Source organism: Eschrichtius robustus, chromosome 2 (genome assembly GCF_028021215.1).
Source record: "Eschrichtius robustus isolate mEscRob2 chromosome 2, mEscRob2.pri, whole genome shotgun sequence".
Classification (NCBI taxonomy): domain Eukaryota; kingdom Metazoa; phylum Chordata; class Mammalia; order Artiodactyla; family Eschrichtiidae; genus Eschrichtius; species Eschrichtius robustus.
Window position 1 is genome coordinate 8,710,493 of NC_090825.1, and position 18,102 is coordinate 8,728,594.

Genomic DNA, 18,102 nt, shown 5'->3' on the forward strand with positions numbered 1-18,102 from the left:
GTATAAAGCAAATCTCAACTAAGTAAATGTTTTTCTAATCCAACTTCCTAAGCTTATACTGTGAAAAAAATTTTTTTTGTCTTAGTATACACATTATACTTAAGATCTTTTGAAACGAAACAAGAAGTTGTCCTCTATTTAGGAATATGTTTTTCCTTTTCGATGAGCATAGTCATTGGGATTAAGCAACACTCTTGTTTCTTTCTGACTTGGGTTGCTTTACTGCAGTTCCCACTGGCATTTTTGGACCTTTGTGATCATGTATTATATACTTTGCAGAAATAAAACCTTGCAGTGCCGCTGTCTCAGTAGAAGGGAACAGTCCTAAGAAACTGATCTTAATTTCAGGGTACCTATCTAGTAGTTTCTGCGTAATGGGGTAGAAATTGATTGTTAAAATTGGTGCTTTAGGTTAATATTTATATATATAAATAGAGTTGAAATTTGAAAGTTTGCCTTTCCCAGGGGCCTGCTTGAGTCGTCCTCAGAGTTGGGTGTGAGAATAAAATAGGAAAAATTCTGCATATAGTTATTTCGCACGCTTTAAAATTTTCTTGTGCTTTATAATACACATAATATATTAATAAAATAGTATATGTGTGTAATTTATAAAGAAATTTAAGTGTATTGGGAATACCTGTTAAAATTTCTACTTACTAATACTTGGTCAAAAAGGTTTGGCAGCCAGATCCCTATAGATTCACTCTGACTTTTGTCTTTATGATTGAGTCTCCCTCTCCCCTTTCCTAATAATCTATACTGTTCAATTATTTTTGCCATAAAAAAAAAGATAATTAAATTTTATTACTGAGAATGAATTACAGTTATTTTAACATGGCAAGAAAGACTTGAGGAAAAGAGACTATCAAAATTCTTAATATGAAAATTTTAAGGCTATTTTCTTTTTTTTAAAACATCTTTATTGGAGTATAATTGGTTTACATTGCTGTGTTAGTTTCTGCTGTATAACAAAGTGAATCAGCTATACATATACATATATCCCCATATCCCCTCCCTCTTGCGTCTCCCTCCCACCCTCCCTATCCCACCCCTCTAGGTGGACACAAAGCACCGAGCTGATCTCCCTGTGCTGTGTGGCTGCTTCCCACTAGCTATCTGTTTTACATTTGGTAGTGTATTTATGTCCATGCCACTCTCTCACTTCCTTCCAGCTTACCCTTCCCCCTCCCCGTGTCCTCAAGTCTATTCTCTACATCTGCGTCTTTATTCCTGTCTTAAGGCTATTTTCTTATTTAACCAGAATATCATCACACTTTACAAAATTACCAGAATTTAATATTACCTAATAATAGATCATATTAAAAATTTTAGATTGTCTCCTTAAATACCATTTTATAGTTGCTTTATTTGAATGAGAATTCAAATAAGGTCTACCCGTTACCTTTTTTTTTCAGTTTTGGACAAAAAAAAATTCATTAAATTGCGCTAAAGTTCATCTATTTTTAAGACATAGCTGAGAGTAGTCAAGGAGATTTTGAAAGAAGTATATTGAGGGAGGTTTACCTTACCCAGATATTGAAATTCTTTTAAACCTACAGTAATTAAAAAAAAATTTTATTGTTTTACAATTTTTAAAGGTTACTTTCCATTTACAGTTATTACAAAATATTGGCTGTATTCCCCTTGTTGTACAGTACATCCGTGAGCCTGTCTTACACCCGGTAGTTTACTGTTACTTTGGTTGTTAAATCTTAAGTTTTTCTGATCTAGAATATTTTTTATTTGCTCCCCTCATCTACCCCCACCCTATTTTGCCATTGATTTGTTGATGACACTAGGTCAGCTGTCTTCTACGTGTCTCACTTTCTACTATCTTCCGATGACTTCCTGTTGATTCTGCTACCTTGTTCCTTTGTCTCCGTATTTCCTTTAAACTGGAAGTTAAATCTGAGGCCTGATTAGATTCAGGTTCAGTAGTTCTGGGACAAAATTTTCACTGGTCATGCTATGCCTATTACTATGACATATCAGGAGGTACATGATGTCTGGTTATCCACCTTTGTCTGTGGTTCAGGTGATAGTATCTTGAAGCCTCTATTGTTAGGTTTCATTTTTCCTTTAAACATCAGAAAGTAATCTGTGGGAGGTGGTATTTTAGTATTATGCAAATATCTAGTGTTCCATCAACATTTTACCAAATATGTTTATTATCCATTGATACTTGCCTGAATTAATTTATTTTTATTAGGCATTACAGAATGGTGATTTTCAAATTCTGTCATTTTTATGCATTTATTGGCTGGCTTTTCTGTAAAGAAGAGCTTGATCTTATCAGCTAGAACTATTTAGTTAACCTGAATTTGTTTGTTTGGAAGAAGCAGGACAGATGTGCAGTTCTTTTCCTTTAATTATTAGTTTTCAGGATAAGGAATCGATGTTATAACTACTTCCCTTAGTGATAAGTGTTTTCTATTATGTTGCTTTTTTCCTTTTGTGGTTTTCGTTTCTGGCTTTCCCTTTTTTGAGTATTATGAACTCATGAATTCGTATGTATTCAGTGTGTTTTCATCAGTTTTGGGTTTTTTTGTTTTTTGGATGCTCGTATCATCTTCACTGTATGTATTCAGTGTGTTTTCATCAGTTTTGGTTTTGTTTTTTTTTTTGGATGCTCATATCGTCTTCTCTTCTCACAGGCCTGTGAGTCTGTTTTCACAATAGTTCTTGTGTCCTTTCACCATGAGTGTATTAGGAGCTTGGTAACTTTTTTGTTCTCTGGTTGTAGAGAATGTCACAGACAGTACATTTTTGGTTCTGGGATCTTCCATTTCTCCAAGAAGCCTTTTTGTTCCTTTTAGTGGGGTTGGTAGTAGGACTGTTCGTTGTTTTGATTTTGAAGTTTTCATTGAGTTTTCCCCCCCTTTTAGCATTTTGCCCTTACCACATTGGCCACTTCTCCCTTGTTGGTTTGGGATTTGAAGAACACGTGAGTATGATACTTTTGCAAACTTAATTTTATTTTAATTACCCCAAATTTGATATGTGTTGACTAAGTAATAATATTGTAAAGAGTTACTTCATTTCTCAGTCTGCCTTATACGAAGGAATAGTTTTCCAACACCATCTTGTTCACCTCTTCTAAGCCAGAAGTGGCCTAAGACGTAGTAGGACATGTTGCCAGCTGTGGAAGATGTTCTCTGAGCCCCATGATGCACTGTCTTCCTTCCCGTTGGGCAGGCCAGAGACATACTGTGGGAAAGTTTTCTTACAGGCTGATTTTTGACCTGCTCCGTTAGCCTGTGTGCTCCTTTCTCTCCCTTTTCCCTAGTTGCCCCATAGTGAATTCAGAAAGGTAATGATATATTAATCAGTTTTTTAAAATGTTGATCTGTGTTGGAATGATGGACTGTGGTACTTTCTAAAGAAATTTGCTTTAATTTTGACATTTTATTGCCGTTTTTCAGAATTAGATAAATATTTGGATGGACAACTACTACTATTTTGGGGGGTCCCCAGAAAGATTTAGTCTTTTAAGAAAAGCTGACATAGCTGGAATATTCTGGGCAATTTGTATATGTGAATCCTGAGAGATCACATTTCTGAAGTTTCTGAAATGGCAAAGAGACATGTTCTGATATTGAATACAGCTCTCCAAATTCTCACTAGTTGAATGCAAGAACTTGGGCAGTTCAGATAAATGCTTTGATAAATTTTGACTTTGTAAACTATCACCACTTGCTACCTGAAATTCAGGAACCAAAAGGTGATGGTATCTTGGGCAGTATGTGTCACTATCCAAACTCTTAACTCTTTGTAAGTTGATAATGAAACAGATTTGGCGAGCAAGGGAACCTGAAACATTGTGGTTAGGAGATAGGGTGGCTAAGATGTACCTGGCCAGAGGACGGCTTGGACACTGTGCTGCTGTTCTCAGCGCTCAGCCTTTAGCAGGTCCACTTCAGAATGGACTGGAGTGCAGACGATTACAACTTTTTTCTTATTTTTGTAAAATTTAATTCACTCTACTCTTATTATTTTGTCTGCTTGAGTAAAGTGTTATTCTTTAATTTTTCCTCATCTTTTCGTAATAAATAGCAGTCCATGGGAGAATCTGGTTTGCAGAGGTGTCATCCAGAGGGGATTTTATAGTTGTTTACACATTAGTTACAAATTCCTGAGATAGTTCACATTTAGTCTACTTGGATTGTTTAATAAACTGGGGTGTAGGCCATGTGGTGAAATTACATTTTGTTTATTTATTTTCTTATTTCTAGGTCCAAGCATCCCATTTTGAAGGCCTAATCACGACCATAGTTGGGTATATACTTCTAGCAATAACACTGATAATTTGTCATGTATCCTTTAATGAACCAACTTAGTGTTCAGTAATGTTATTATGCTTACCCAAAGGTTGTTCTTATTAATGACAAAACTATTTCTCTCCACTTGTCCTTTTAGTAGAAGTTGTAGGTATTTGTAGTGAGGATGAGAGCTGAAAAAATATGGAATAAATAAATTCTGTCTGTCAAATAATATTAACTGTTACCTAAATAGTTACCTGTTTCTCACTGTATCTTTTTTTAATTAAAAAAAATTTTTTATTGAAGTATAGTTGATTTACAATGTTGTGTTCATTTCTGCTGTACAGCAGAGTGATTCAGTTATACATATATATACATTCTTTTTTTTAATATTCTTTTCCATTATGGTTTATCATAGGATATTGAATATGTTTCTCTGTGCTATATACAGTAGGACCTTGTTGTTTTTCTGTATCTTTCTTTAAATGTTCAGGTTTTCCTTGACTACATGCTGTAGGGCTTGGCAACTCTTGTTAAATTTCATAGGTCTCGTCGCTTGCTGGGAGTCTGCTACATTGTTGTGAAGGTAATTCCTGTTATAACTTAAGACTGGAAAGGATTTCTCCCCATTTGGGTGATATTGATGACCTTTGTTTTTACTTAAGGTCTCTTTGTTAGTGGTGGTAGAAATTGGAGTGTTCCCTCTCATTTGCGGCTGGTGGCTGGATATCTGTTCCCTGGTGAGTTTATTATTCATTGTCATACAGTCTAATAATTTAAAGGCTTTTTAAAAAGTGGTCTTTAGGGTGGGTTCCTTTAATGTAAAGTCAATATTTGATAATAGTTTGTTTTTTCTGAGAATGTATCATTGTAGAGTCTTAATGTTGCAAATTTTTCCTGAGTACCTGATTTTTGTGAGGCTCTGTGCACATTTCTGATGTTAGAGTATTTTGACTGGAACCTTCCTGATAACCAGTGGAGAGTTCTCTTCCTCGTTTAACTCTTTTGAGTTTTATGAAGATGCCAAGACGTTGTGTATAAAAAGAGTAATTCGAGGGAGGTCCTGGTGGTCTACTGGTTAGGACTGGGTGCTTTCACTGTTGTGGCCTGAGTTCAGTCCTTGGTCGGGGAACTCCCGCAGGCAGCACCATGCGGTGCAAAAAAAACCGAAAAAGAGTAATCTGAAAAGAAGACTGCCTTTGTAGTAATTAATTCATTCAACCTAACCATTTGTTTTAACTATGGTGTTCAGTCTTGATTAAAATCTTTAATGACTGTCAGTGATCATCAGTTTTTTCTTTTCTTTTTTAATTTATTTATTTTATTTATTTATTTTTGGCTGCATTGGGTCTTCATTGCTGCGTGTGGGCTTTTCTCTCGTTGCAGAGAGTGATGCTACTCTTGGTTGTGGTGCACGGGTTTCTCATTGTGGTGGCTTCTCTTGTTGCGCAGCACGGGCTCTAGGCCCGTGGGCTTCAGTAGTTGTGGCACGCGGACTCAGTAGTTGTGGCACGCGGGCTCAGTAGTTGCAGAGCGCAGGCTCCGTCCGTAGTTGCGGCGCACGGGTTTAGTTACTCCGTGGCATGTGGGATCTTCCCGGACCAGGGATCGAACCTGTGTCCCCTGCATTGGCAGGCGGATTCTTAACCACTGTGCCACCAGGGAAGTCCAGTTTTTTACTTTTCAAAAAAATTTGAATGTAGAAAAGCTGCCTTTGGTTCTGAGATAACATTTTCTCCCATACCTTTCTATTAAAACTTGTCATGAATTCAGACCTGTAACCAAGAAAGGAAAGTATTATGTTAACCAAAAATGGTTCTTTCACAGTAGCAATATTGGTAAAGTTCTTATTCACCAACTGGTTTATCAGTATTGCCTCTGTAAAATTTCTGAAGTGTCATATACATCTTTGAAATGGTATCCAACCTATATCATTTGTATTTCTGTGATACCATGAAATGGCTTTAAGAGAACTGTAATTCTAGAAACATCAGAACCTGCATGCATAGTGATTCATTCACTTCCTAGAATATGAAGATATTAATTCAGCAGATGTAAGCAGTCTCTCACGTGTACTGTTTTGATTTAGGAAATGTTTGATGCTACTCTGAAAGATCGAGAACTGAGCTTTCAGTCGGCTCCAGGTACTACCATGTTTCTGCATTGGCTGGTGGGAATGGTATATGTGTTCTACTTTGCCTCCTTCATTCTGTTACTGAGAGAGGTAAGTTCTACAGGGAAGTTGCAACACTGTACATTTATGAAAAGGACTTTTGCCTTAACCACAAGTCATGCCTTAAAGGCTATGATGATTTCCTAGCTAAATCATTTTCTCTGTTATTTTATTCTAAGAGGGAACAGCTAATAGCCTAGTTTGGCTCAATTGCTTTAAAATGTTTTTTAGTAATTTGTCTCAAAAATTGACAAGTTTTATTACTTCTGTCTAATTAGTTTTGAGTTTGAAAGATGAATAGACTGAGGGATAAAAATTAAATAAAAACACTTGTTTTACTTGGTATATATTTTCACCATCCTCAAATACATATTCTTGGAACTTTATGTGATGTGAGCCTGTCTTGGACTTCATTCAGGGACATTTAATGCTGGAAATACCCAAAGGGTATGGTTTTGCAGGATCAAATATGTAAAATGGTCTTGAAGCAGACACCTAAAGTATAGAATTATAGTGAGGGTCCTTTATGATTCTGGTTCACTCACCAGATGGGTACTTTTACTAATCCTGTTTTCAGAATACAGTCCTTACTGATTTGGGGGCAGTGAAAACAGGGTCAGTATTTGACTAGTATACATCTCATGCTTAGTCATCTGGTGCAAAATGAAGTATAAAACTTGAGTAATTCTGATAAGTGTACTTTCCTCTGTGCATTCTTTCCCCAAATAGTACTGCATGCTCACTCTATGCCAAACACTGTGCTGTATGCTGGGGTGATAGTGAGAAACAGAGACACAATCTCCACTGTCCTTGATTTTTGCATCCTGGGAAGGGATACAGCCACGGAACAAGGCAGCTTACTCCATTGAGAGTGGTGATGGAGATGTGCAGGGCCTAAAGGAGCAGGCTGACGACTAATCCAGTGTGAATGGAATACAGAAGCACAAAGGCTTAATGCAGTTCTTGGTTACTTTGCTCTTTGAGAGATTTGAGGAGTTGGGGATGAGCCTGGGGGCCAAAATATTCTCCTGAATCATATAGTATAAGTTCAGTAAATTCTGTTTGCAAACAAAGCTTATATCCTTGTTTTGAAATTAGTGATTGAGACTACATTAATAATGTGTTTTTTAAATTGTAATTATACCTGACCTCTAAATTGTATTGTTCGGTGATTAAGTATTTTATACTGGATGTTTTCATTTTATCAGTGTGGTGGTTTTTTGTTGATACAGAATCCTAGTATTTTAGAGTTAGAGTGAACCTTAAAGGTCACATAATAACCCCTTTGTTTGGAAGGTGAAGAAATAGAATTTGGGCAGATGAGATGCTTTTATACAGGGTGGCTCAGTGAGTGTGAGCCACCCAGAACTAATCCCCAGACCCATTCATTGCCCATTACCCATAGCCTCTAGGATTGATGATTCCTACTGAGCAAGGGGAAAAGATGTAGATGGTAAAATGAAGATACTGAGAAACTGAAGGTTTTTTAATTAATATAACTCTTTTCGGGAAGTGTGAGACTGAAATCACATCTTCTGTTTAGTACACTTATAAATTGTAACCTAATCCTTTCCAGATTATACAATATAGTGATAATTTTTATAAAAATACTTATTTTTCGAGACTTCCCTGGCGGTCCAGTGGTTAAGACTCTGTGCTGCCACTGCAGGAGGCATAGGTTCGATCCCTGATGAGGGAACTAAGATCCCTCTTGCCACGTGGCGAGGCCAAAAAACCAACCAAACAAACAAACAAAACTTATTTTTCATCTTGGAGATCTAGATTTCTTGACAAATTGTACTTAAATTTTTCCACTGAATGATTAAAAGCATCAAAGGACATCAAACACAGGATAGTTTTAATAAAGATTCTGATTTAGGAACTTCTTTTCCCAGGAAAACTGTATGAATTTTCTAGGGCCCATTTTATAAGATGCCAAAATAATTTTAAGAGCTTATTTCTCTATTAATGTTTTAGCTCATATACAGAGCTTGAAGACATTGGTAAGTATTTATAGCATTTAAAATATATTTGCAGGTACTTCGACCTGGTGTCTTATGGTTTTTAAGGAATTTGAATGATCCAGATTTTAATCCAGTACAAGAAATGATTCACTTGCCTATTTATAGGCATCTCCGAAGATTTATTTTGTCAGTGGTAAGCATACTTTTTTATTGTTTTTGAAGTAAAATGGGCTACCCTTTAGATTTTTTTTTTTTTTTGGTCGGGAGGACTGGTAGAGTGGATTGAATTAAGTTTATCTAAGCCTGTGGAAGTTGGTTATCAAATAGCTGTTTTATTGGTTACTTTGATAAAAATAAAATGTTAGTAGACAAAAATGCCTTTTGGTTCTTTAGTAGTATAATTGATTGCCAAATTACGGGTCTCTGAATTACATTTAATTTGCATTGAAGCAATGGAGACTTGTTAATAGCTTCTAAATTAAACTCTTAACAGAAGCCTGGAAGAAGAAATTACCTAGTCTAAGTTTTTCCAAGATAAAATTCTAAAAGCAATGATGTGTGTCCTTTGGAAACTTTCGTAGCCATTAGTATGGGTCATGTCTTATTGTTCCAGGTGGTTTATTAAGATGCAGGCAATTTTGATCCTTCATTATGAGTTTCTAGCTCTCTTTTCACATACCATGCAGTGATTATCCTTTGTGGCTCCTGTCTGAGCCTTCGTGTCCTAGAGAGAGAGAGGAGCAGCTGTCCCAGGAATGCAGTCTCCGCATAGAGTGAGCCAAGTATAGTGTGCTGAACGAGAGCACTCAGCGGCCTGGGCGCATGTAGCCTTGGATTGTGTGTTGGACGAGTGCGTTCAGAAGTCTGCCTGTCTCTCAGGCTGACAGTGATTGCAGTGGCGCCTGCCCTTTTTCTTGCTGCAGATTGTCTTCGGCTCCATTGTACTCCTGATGCTTTGGCTGCCTATACGGATAATTAAGAGTCTGCTGCCTAATTTTCTTCCGTACAATGTCATGCTCTATAGGTAAGTTGTTGCAATTCAGAAGCTTTACTAATTTAGCTCTGGTAGGGATTTGATATTCAGAGTACATTTATTTGAAACATTCATTTCTTATAGACATTAGAAATCATCTGATAACTAAATTTTGCCATGTTCTAAATCACATAAATGTTAGTTTAGCAGTTCCATGTTCCAAAGAAGGACTGACTTTTCTGCAACTGAAGTGTGCCTTTGTTTAGCATTGAAATGTTTAACATTCCTAATGAGAGATACCTAGTAGCATCATCTTTGTATGAAAAGCACATCATAAGTAATGTAGCCATAGATATACATCTAATTATAGATTAAAATAGGCTACATGGCTTATAAATGGAAAATCTTTTTTTGATTTAAAGACTTAAGTAACCTGGAAACCTAGTCTCCACCATTCCTCCTATAATCCCTTTTTCAGTGATTTGCCTCATCCCTTCCGTCACCTAAATATGCCAGGCAAATTGGATTTCTTCCTCAAATTTACTTGTAATTAGTCTTTAAATCTTGTCAGTTCTAATTCTGTACAGTCTCTTATCTAATTCAACGTGATTTACCACTTAATACCTTAGTTTAGGCCTTCCTGTTTTTTTCCCATTTAGAATCCATCCTTAACACACCTGTCTCTTCCTCCATAATGTACACGATAATATCTGGGTCATTTACAACGACATCCAAGGCTCGGCATCTCACACTGCCTTTCGAGCATCTTGTCCAGCATTATCTGACTTGCATTATTCTCCTCTCCAGCCACGCTCAGCCTCCATTGGGTCTCCCCATAAATGCCTAGCTGCTCCTGGTCTTTCCCTCTCTGTTTGGAATGACCTTCTTCCCCATGTTTGCCTGGCATGCTTCTGCTGTCTTTCGTCAAAATCCAAATCGAGGTTTTATTCTCTGAGTTTTTCCCTACCTAGAGAAAGTCGGTTCTCCCTCCTTATGTATTTGGGTTGTCACAGTGAGAACCAGGAAGCACAGTTTCTGGCTTTATATATTGTTGGAGTAGACCCATTTTTTGGTAGTTCTTTATACCTAGAATTTTAGCTAAGTTTTTGTAGCAGTGTTTAGTCTGTTCTTCCATTTGGCAAAATTGAGGGCCCATTATATAACAGGTTCTTTTCTGTGTACAAGGGATTAACAGTGAACAAAACAGAATCAAGAAAAATCTGTGCCCTTGTGGAGCTTATATTTCAGTTGGGGAGACAGCCAGTAAAATAGATAAAATACATTAATATGTCAAAGAGTCATAAGTGCTATGGGAAAAAAACGAAGCAAGGAAGTGACTAGTGAGGACCTGAGGAGGTGACAGGTGAGGAAGGCCCTGAAGGAGGAGGGGATGAGGGAGTGAGCCGTGTAAATCCCTGAAGGCAGAGTGTCCTTGCAGGGGAGGCGGGCACATGCAGTGGCCTGAGGTCCATTGAGGAGCAGCAGGGAGACCAGTTTGGCTGCAGTAAATGACGGAGGAAAGTAGTTGGCTGTGAGGTCAGAGAGGTCATGGAAAGCCAGGTCCTAGAGAGCCTTGTAAGCCATTGTAAGTAAGCACTTTGGCTTTAACTTGAGTGATTTGGGGGGTTCTTGGAAAGGTTGAGCAGAGGAGCGGTCTGACAGAGGTTTCACAGGGATCACTCTGGAGGCTGTGACAAGAGCCAGGGTTGGGATGGCCAGGGCTGGAGCAGGAGGGCAGCTAGGGGTAATGGCGTGATCCCCGTGGGAGGCGAGGGTGGCTGAGATGGAGGAAGTGGCAGTGGAGGTCATGAGAAGTGGTTAGATTCAGGGTATTAGGGTACAGTCAGTAGGATTCTCTGGCTTGTTTGAATGTGGGGTGAAGAAAGGCAGTCAAGGATCTAGTATCTGTCCTGAGCACCTGGAAGGATGGTGTTGCCATTTACTAGGATGAGGAAGATTGTGGAACAGCAGGATTTAAGGGGAAGAGTGGGAATTTGATATTGAACATGATCGATTTAAGATGTGTGTACTGTGAAACGTTGAGTTGGTACTTTGGATGTATAAGTTAGGAATTAGAGAATATGTCTGAGCAGTATGTAGAAATTTACAGAAAGGTGCTATTCGAAGCTACAGGAGGTCGCATGCAGCGACCTTGGAAAGGTGTTGGAAAGGTGTTCATGGAGAAAGTGTTTTGAGGAGCAATGAGCTACCAGTTGTGTAATACGCTGCTAATACAGCACATGAGGTGAGGACCAAGACCTGACCGTCACTTTAACAACACGAAGGTCATTGGCAACCCTTGTCGGGAACAGTTTTGGTGATGTTTGAGGGATGTTCCTTGTTCTTCAGGGAAGAATGGATATGAGGTGATAAAGACAGTGCGTTCATTTGACTCTTCAAGGAGTTTTGCTGTCATTCCATTAAATGTCTAATATGATACAGTTATAAGGGAAACTCGAATTCACATTGTAAATTATGGCTTTTCGTAACTCTCAGTGATGCTCCAGTGAGTGAACTGTCCCTTGAGCTGCTTCTGCTTCAAGTTGTCTTACCAGCGTTACTTGAACAGGGACACACGCGGCAGTGGCTGAAGGGACTGGTGCGAGCGTGGACTGTTACTGCTGGATACTTGCTGTAAGTACAGGCAGGTGAATCGTACGTGTGTCATTTGTGTCATAACCTTTCTGAAAAAGTATGCCCCACTCAGGAAAAGTTAGTTTTAATAAGAGACAATTTAGTGTTATCTGCAGGTGTATTGTTTAAAGCTTATTAAAGTTTTAAATTTTTCTAATCATTGTGTATCCTTTTATGGAGAAATGTGTACATGTTTTTACCCTCTCACAGAGGGTTGCTGCTGGCCCAGCTTCTTTCATTTCATTACACAGGTAAAAATAAAATACTTTTCAGTGCATTAAAAACAAACCAAGTTACCCTTATTTTAGAAGTCCTAGCCTGATAAGTGAGCTCTTCTCAGATTTGGTTTCTCAGTCACTTAGTCAGCATGATGCATTTATGTTTTTTCAAGCTTCATATACTATATACTTATTTAGAAGTTTAATCTCGGTAGTTTAAACATTTTTTCAGAAAATATGTGGCATCCTGTAGATACCTTAATGTGAAATATAGGCATACTTTCTTTTATTGTGCTTCACAGATACTGTATTTTTTACAAATTGAAGGTTTGTGGCAACCCTGCATTGTCAGATAATTGTTAGCATTTTTTAGCAATAAAGTATTTTTAAATTAAGGCCATATACATTGTTTTTAAAGACATAATGCTACTGCACACTTAATAGATGACAGTATAGTATAAACATAACTCTTGTATGCACTCAGAAACCACAAAACTTGATTGCTTTACTGCAATACTCGCTTTATTGCAGTGGTCTGGAACTAGACCCACAGTTATCTCCAAGGGATGCCTATATGCGTTTGGTTGTATTTGAACGTTTATCCTTCTCTAACCGCTCAGTGCCCTACCGTGAGCCCCCTCCTTCCCCCATCTCATTTGTGCCTTAACTGATTTGTGGCTTGATGTTTTAGTTGAGCTGCATGTCACAGCAGACACAGTAGTCATCTACAGAGAAACAACGAAGTTGATAGTTTTTTCCCTAAAATTCTTCACATAGAGTATCTTGGACATTGCACACTTTTTTTTTTTTTCAGTTACTGATTTCTTCTCAGATACTGGCTGAAGAAAACATAAAATAGATTGAATGGGTATTCTGTATGTTAATTAAGTTTACGAAGGTCTAATTTAAAGCACGCAGCAACATTTAGAGCTGATTGAGATAATAGTAGTGCTGTGCATAGATTCTACTCGTACATTTTCTCCCCTAAGTAATAATTATCAAGAAAGTAAGTCTCGCGTCTGCTGTTTTATTCTGATCTGAGGTGAGCATTTTCACTGATGCAATTTTTACACAGGGATCTTCATTCCTATTTGTTGGGAGACCAGGAAGAAAATGAGAACAGTGCAAACCAACAAGCTAACAATAACCAGCACGCTCGAAATAACAACGCCCTCCCCGTGGTGGGGGAAGGCCTGCATGCAGCCCACCAAGCCATCCTCCAGCAGGGCGGGCCTGTTGGCTTCCAGCCTTACCGCCGGCCCCCGCATTTCCCGCTCAGGGTAGGTGCTGCCCCGACTTAGCAGGGGTCGAGCTTTCCAACTTCTGTTGAGGAGTTTTGCTGCTGTTACCGGCGCTGTTAGTATATGGTCCTCTGTGTAGATGCATCTTGCAGTCTCCTGACAAGAACCCACATTTCAGGCCTTCATTCTGCAACACATAATATGTGTAAATGTCGGATAAGCTGGTCGAATTTTAGATGTAAGCCGTGGAGTCGGGAGTCCATGTGCTCTTGGTCCCTGCTGTTGGAAAGGAACAAGATAGAAGACCCTAGATCAAATAGGAGTTGCCATTCCTGATTCATTTCACCTGTGTGTCAGGAAGTGGAGTGGGCATTTTAGTGTTTTCCTCTCTCTAATCCTTGTAGTATTAATCCCAGTGCTGCAAGGTATGAGGAGTAATCTCTTGTTTACATCTGATAAAACTGAAGACCAGACTGGTTAAGGAAGTACCCGGCTCAGCAAGATTTACCCCCAAACTCCACAAAACTGTTCCCGTCAGGGGTCACTAGTGACCTTCATGGGGTTAAATTCAGTGGTCAGGTGTTAGTCCTCACCTCACTTGCTATATTAGTAGCATGTCATATGATTGCTCACTTCTTGCTCCGCAAAACACTTTTTTGAAAGTTGTTCAGGAAGCTTCGTGGAGGAGTTGATAGCTTTAAGTCTTTAAAGTTTGGGGTCAGGCAGATTAAAAAATGGGAAGTGGCAAGGGCATTCCAGGCCTGTGTCAGGACAAGAGGCAGGTTAGCCATGGTAGGTATGGAACTGCAGGGAGGTGAATGTGTGGAGTGGGGGGTGGGAGGTGCAGGCGAGCTGCAAGAGCTGGGGAGGGAGCTCTCAGAGATGGGGGTGGAGCTGTGAGACTTGAGGCTTTCGGACTGACAAAAGGTATTTTCTAAGCAGAAGGTACTTCTGGCCTACATTAGAGAGAGAATCACTAAGGGGTTTCTCAGGCGGCGAAAGGTGACCAAGGCTCCAGCCCCCTCTTGGAGTGCTGTCGTCAGTGCTTTCCAGTCTTCCTGCTGGAGCTCTGCCCTTTGGGCTTAGTCAGGTCGAGGCAAGCAGCACTCTGTCTTTCTGTCCAGGGTAGCCACTTCCCTCTTGTCTCAGTGTATTTCCTTTTTATCTGCACTTCTCAGTATAGGAGCCACCAGCTATAGCTACAACGGCTGTTTACTTTTAAACTTAATTAAAAATAAATAGTTTGTAAATATGTGGGGTGATGGATGTGTTAATTACCTTGATGGTGGGAATCCCTTCACGGTGTATACATATATCAAATCACATTGAACACTTGAAATATGTTACAATTTTATTTGTCATTTATACCTCAATGAAACTGAGAAAAGAAAAGAAGGTACATTTCTTGTAGACGACACACACACTCAAAGTAAATAGAATTTAAAATTCCTTTACTCATTCACGGTGACCCCATGTCAAGTGCTTAGTGGCCGCTCGTGCCAGTGGCTCCTGTGTCGGGCAGTGCGGGAGTAGACATGTCCATTATCACAGAAAGTTCTAATTGGATAGCACTGTTAGGAAATAAGCTTTCCTTTCATGAGAAGTTGTTTTTGAGAATTTGATAAAAATAAGCAAATATTGTTAGTTTTAATTAATAGTGAGGGAAAATTTAAGCTGATCATGTTCTATTTTTGTGCTCTCTGATTCAAAATATATTGGTACTTGCTGATGTATCTGATTATATGAAAGTGGGCACAGTTTCCTTTCAGCCAAAATTATAGTTAATATTACCTAAAATGAAAACTTCCTTTTTACGTGAAATGGAAGGAATCCTGGAAATACAAATATAGGCAGCTTGTTTTTACTGGGAGAATTGTGTTGATTCTTTGAGGGATGTCATAAAATGCATTGAGCACAGATGAATCCTGTTTATGCACTGCTGTGTTTTGCCTTGCAGATATTTTTTTTGATTGTCTTCATGTGTATAACCTTACTGATCGCCAGCCTCATCTGCCTTACTCTACCAGGTATGAGGTTATCCTAGCTCTCCGCTAATGACATCATGAAAAGATGCTTTGTTTTAAAAGGGTATGTCTTGCTGACATGTGATCTTTCATCACATATAAACTTGAAGAAGTTATCCCCTCATTTTTATTGAATATGGGATACTGTCCTATATAGGGCTCTACATTTCATTGGACTCATTTGTATTGGAGCAGAGGGGGACAGAGTCAATATATAATTTATGATTCATTTTTGGAAGTAAAGTACTTGTGGTCACTCATTTTATATGGACATTTTCTTATTGCAGTATGGGTTCTCAAAAAGTCATCTGTGTGGCTTAAGTCATTTATTTCAAGCCAGTGTTTTGATGTTAATTATGTTTGCCTTCATTATGTAATTATCTTTCCAATCCACTGCATGCTGTTGCTAGAGACCTTTATGAAGCCAGGCTGTTTCCCTTTATCACCTGGTGATCATAAATACTAATCACTAAATTTCAGCTAAACAGAGTTTCTTCATCTAACAAGTAAGAAGCTGTCGATGAATATAGTAGTTTGTCATCTTCTGCAGAGGTCAGGGGTAATTGGGGGTGGAGTCCAAAGCCAGTGACAAAGTGTCAGAAACAGCTTGCTGCCCCCCGGCCTCCTTAGTTAGTGTTTCTAGCAAGCCAGAAAATTCTGAATCATACTGATATGTTAGCCACTTAAATAATCATTAAGTGGAAGATAATTTTCAGGTCTTATCAAGCCTGTACATGTTATTGAGTTAGTGTCTTGATTATAGCACTAACTCAGTATAACTTTATAAATCAAATTTGTATTAAATACTTGAGTTTTCCCATGAGGGCTAAGGCTGGGGAAGAGCAACTAGTTAATTTAATTTCAAGTGAGGTTTCTTAAAAAAAAAAGAATATTTTCTAATTTGTAAGAGTTGTGATTCACCTTAAACTGGTAAAAATAAAGTTGTTTTGTTTTGTTTTTCACCGTTTCTGCACAATGATTTTTGACCGTTAGAACTTTGCTCTTAAGTTCACTACTCAGACCTCAGCTGTTAAAATGACAAAGTCTAGTTAACCATTGGGTGCAGTGTAGTAAACATATTGTTGAGAAACTTAGCTTTTGAACTTTGGACAGCTTTACATTTGTGGTTTTTATGTTCCATTTTCATGTTTTTATCAGAAATATTAAAAAGTTAACAAAAGAAGGAAACTTAGTTTTAGTGCTTGAATTTGGCAATACAAGTACTTTAATTTCATTAAAGATCGTTAAGTAAGTATTTCCCTGTTAATCCAGTCCCAGCATCTAGTGGAAGGAAGGAATGCAGTTACGTTTAATCATAGAAATGCTTTTGTCATAGTACACATTTAAGGTGGTGAGGATGCTGTTTTCCCCATAGGTTACTTTCTTGTAGCTGCATTTTAGCTAACATTAAGTTACTGCAAACTAGAAACTAACCCTGACCTCTCAAAAACACTTTAGAAGTATGTGAAGCACGGAATGAAAAGCAGCCTTTAAATTTTCTTTTTTTCTATTTTATTTTTGGCTGCGTTGCGTCTTCATTGCTGCGCACAGGCTTTTCTCTGGTTGTGGCGAGGGGGAGCTTCTCTTCGTTGCGATGCGCAGGCTTCTAATTGCAGTGGCCTCTCTTGTTGCAGAGCACGGGCTCCAGTAGTTGTGGTGCACGGGCTTAGTTGCTCCACGGCACGTGGGATCTTCCCGGACCAGGGCTCGAACCCATGTCCCCTGCATTGGCAGGCAGATTCCCAACCACTGCGCCACCAGGGAAGCCCTAAATTTTTTTTTTTTTCTTTCCTAAATTTTTTAAAACCAACCAAAAAAGAACAACAAAAAACCTTGGGAGTAGAAATGTGTATATATAGAATGCTAGACATTTTTACCGAATTATCAGTGATATTTTGATATCTTTAACATGCACGTGTGTTTATTTCATGTAGATAAATACTTACATGTATTTGTCTTCAGAAAATGAGTTATCTTCATATCCGAGCTGTTTGTGTGAGATTGCAAAGAAGTCTGTAACGTTATCAGCTTTGTGGCTTGTAAACGTGACTGTTGAGGTGGTTTAGTTTGACTGGAGGCAGTGTGGGTCAGTGGTCAAGAGCATGAGCTCTGTCATGTAGACATGAGTTCACATTCAGCCTCCACCCTTGTGTGACCTTGGTTGGGCAAGGTTCTGTTGCTGAGCCTCGGTTTCTTAGTCTTCAGAGTGGAGGCCATTGCTGCTTGCAGGGTTGTTGGGAGGATTAATGAGAAAATGTGTGGAACACATTCAGCACAGCCACTAGCTCCTTTTAGACGTTCAAAGATAACAGATAAGTACTGTACTAAGGAGAAAAAGACACCGGAAATGGGGTCTTCCTCTTTTCTCCAGCCTTATTAAGATAAGTAACCATGTAAAGAAAGTTACTATATAAATGATCTTGCCTGATAGTTAGATTTTTGTGGGTACATTGTGGAGTTTATTTGTAACAACTCTTTGTGTGAGGCAGTCCCTTAGACAACTTTCACATGTTTCCTAAGTTTTATTATATTTAGGTCTTAATTTTTTTCCTAAGAAAATTAGTGTGGTATTCTTCGTTAATGTGCCCACTTCTGATTAAAATAAACTTAGTTTTC

At 38.5% G+C, this 18,102-nt stretch overlaps 1 protein-coding gene across 1 annotated transcript in view; it reads left to right on the plus strand.

Annotated features, from left to right (window-relative positions):
• MARCHF6 (membrane associated ring-CH-type finger 6) overlaps positions 1-18,102 on the plus strand; it is a 75,274-nt gene that overhangs the window by 39,814 nt on the left and 17,358 nt on the right. The window contains exons 11-20 of the mRNA XM_068535141.1: positions 2,886-2,944; positions 4,233-4,313; positions 4,777-4,845; positions 4,925-4,999; positions 6,349-6,483; positions 8,470-8,589; positions 9,320-9,420; positions 11,866-12,003; positions 13,297-13,501; positions 15,420-15,489. Coding sequence (XP_068391242.1) covers positions 2,886-2,944; positions 4,233-4,313; positions 4,777-4,845; positions 4,925-4,999; positions 6,349-6,483; positions 8,470-8,589; positions 9,320-9,420; positions 11,866-12,003; positions 13,297-13,501; positions 15,420-15,489 — 1,053 coding nt within the window. The remainder of the gene's footprint in view (positions 1-2,885; positions 2,945-4,232; positions 4,314-4,776; positions 4,846-4,924; positions 5,000-6,348; positions 6,484-8,469; positions 8,590-9,319; positions 9,421-11,865; positions 12,004-13,296; positions 13,502-15,419; positions 15,490-18,102) is intronic.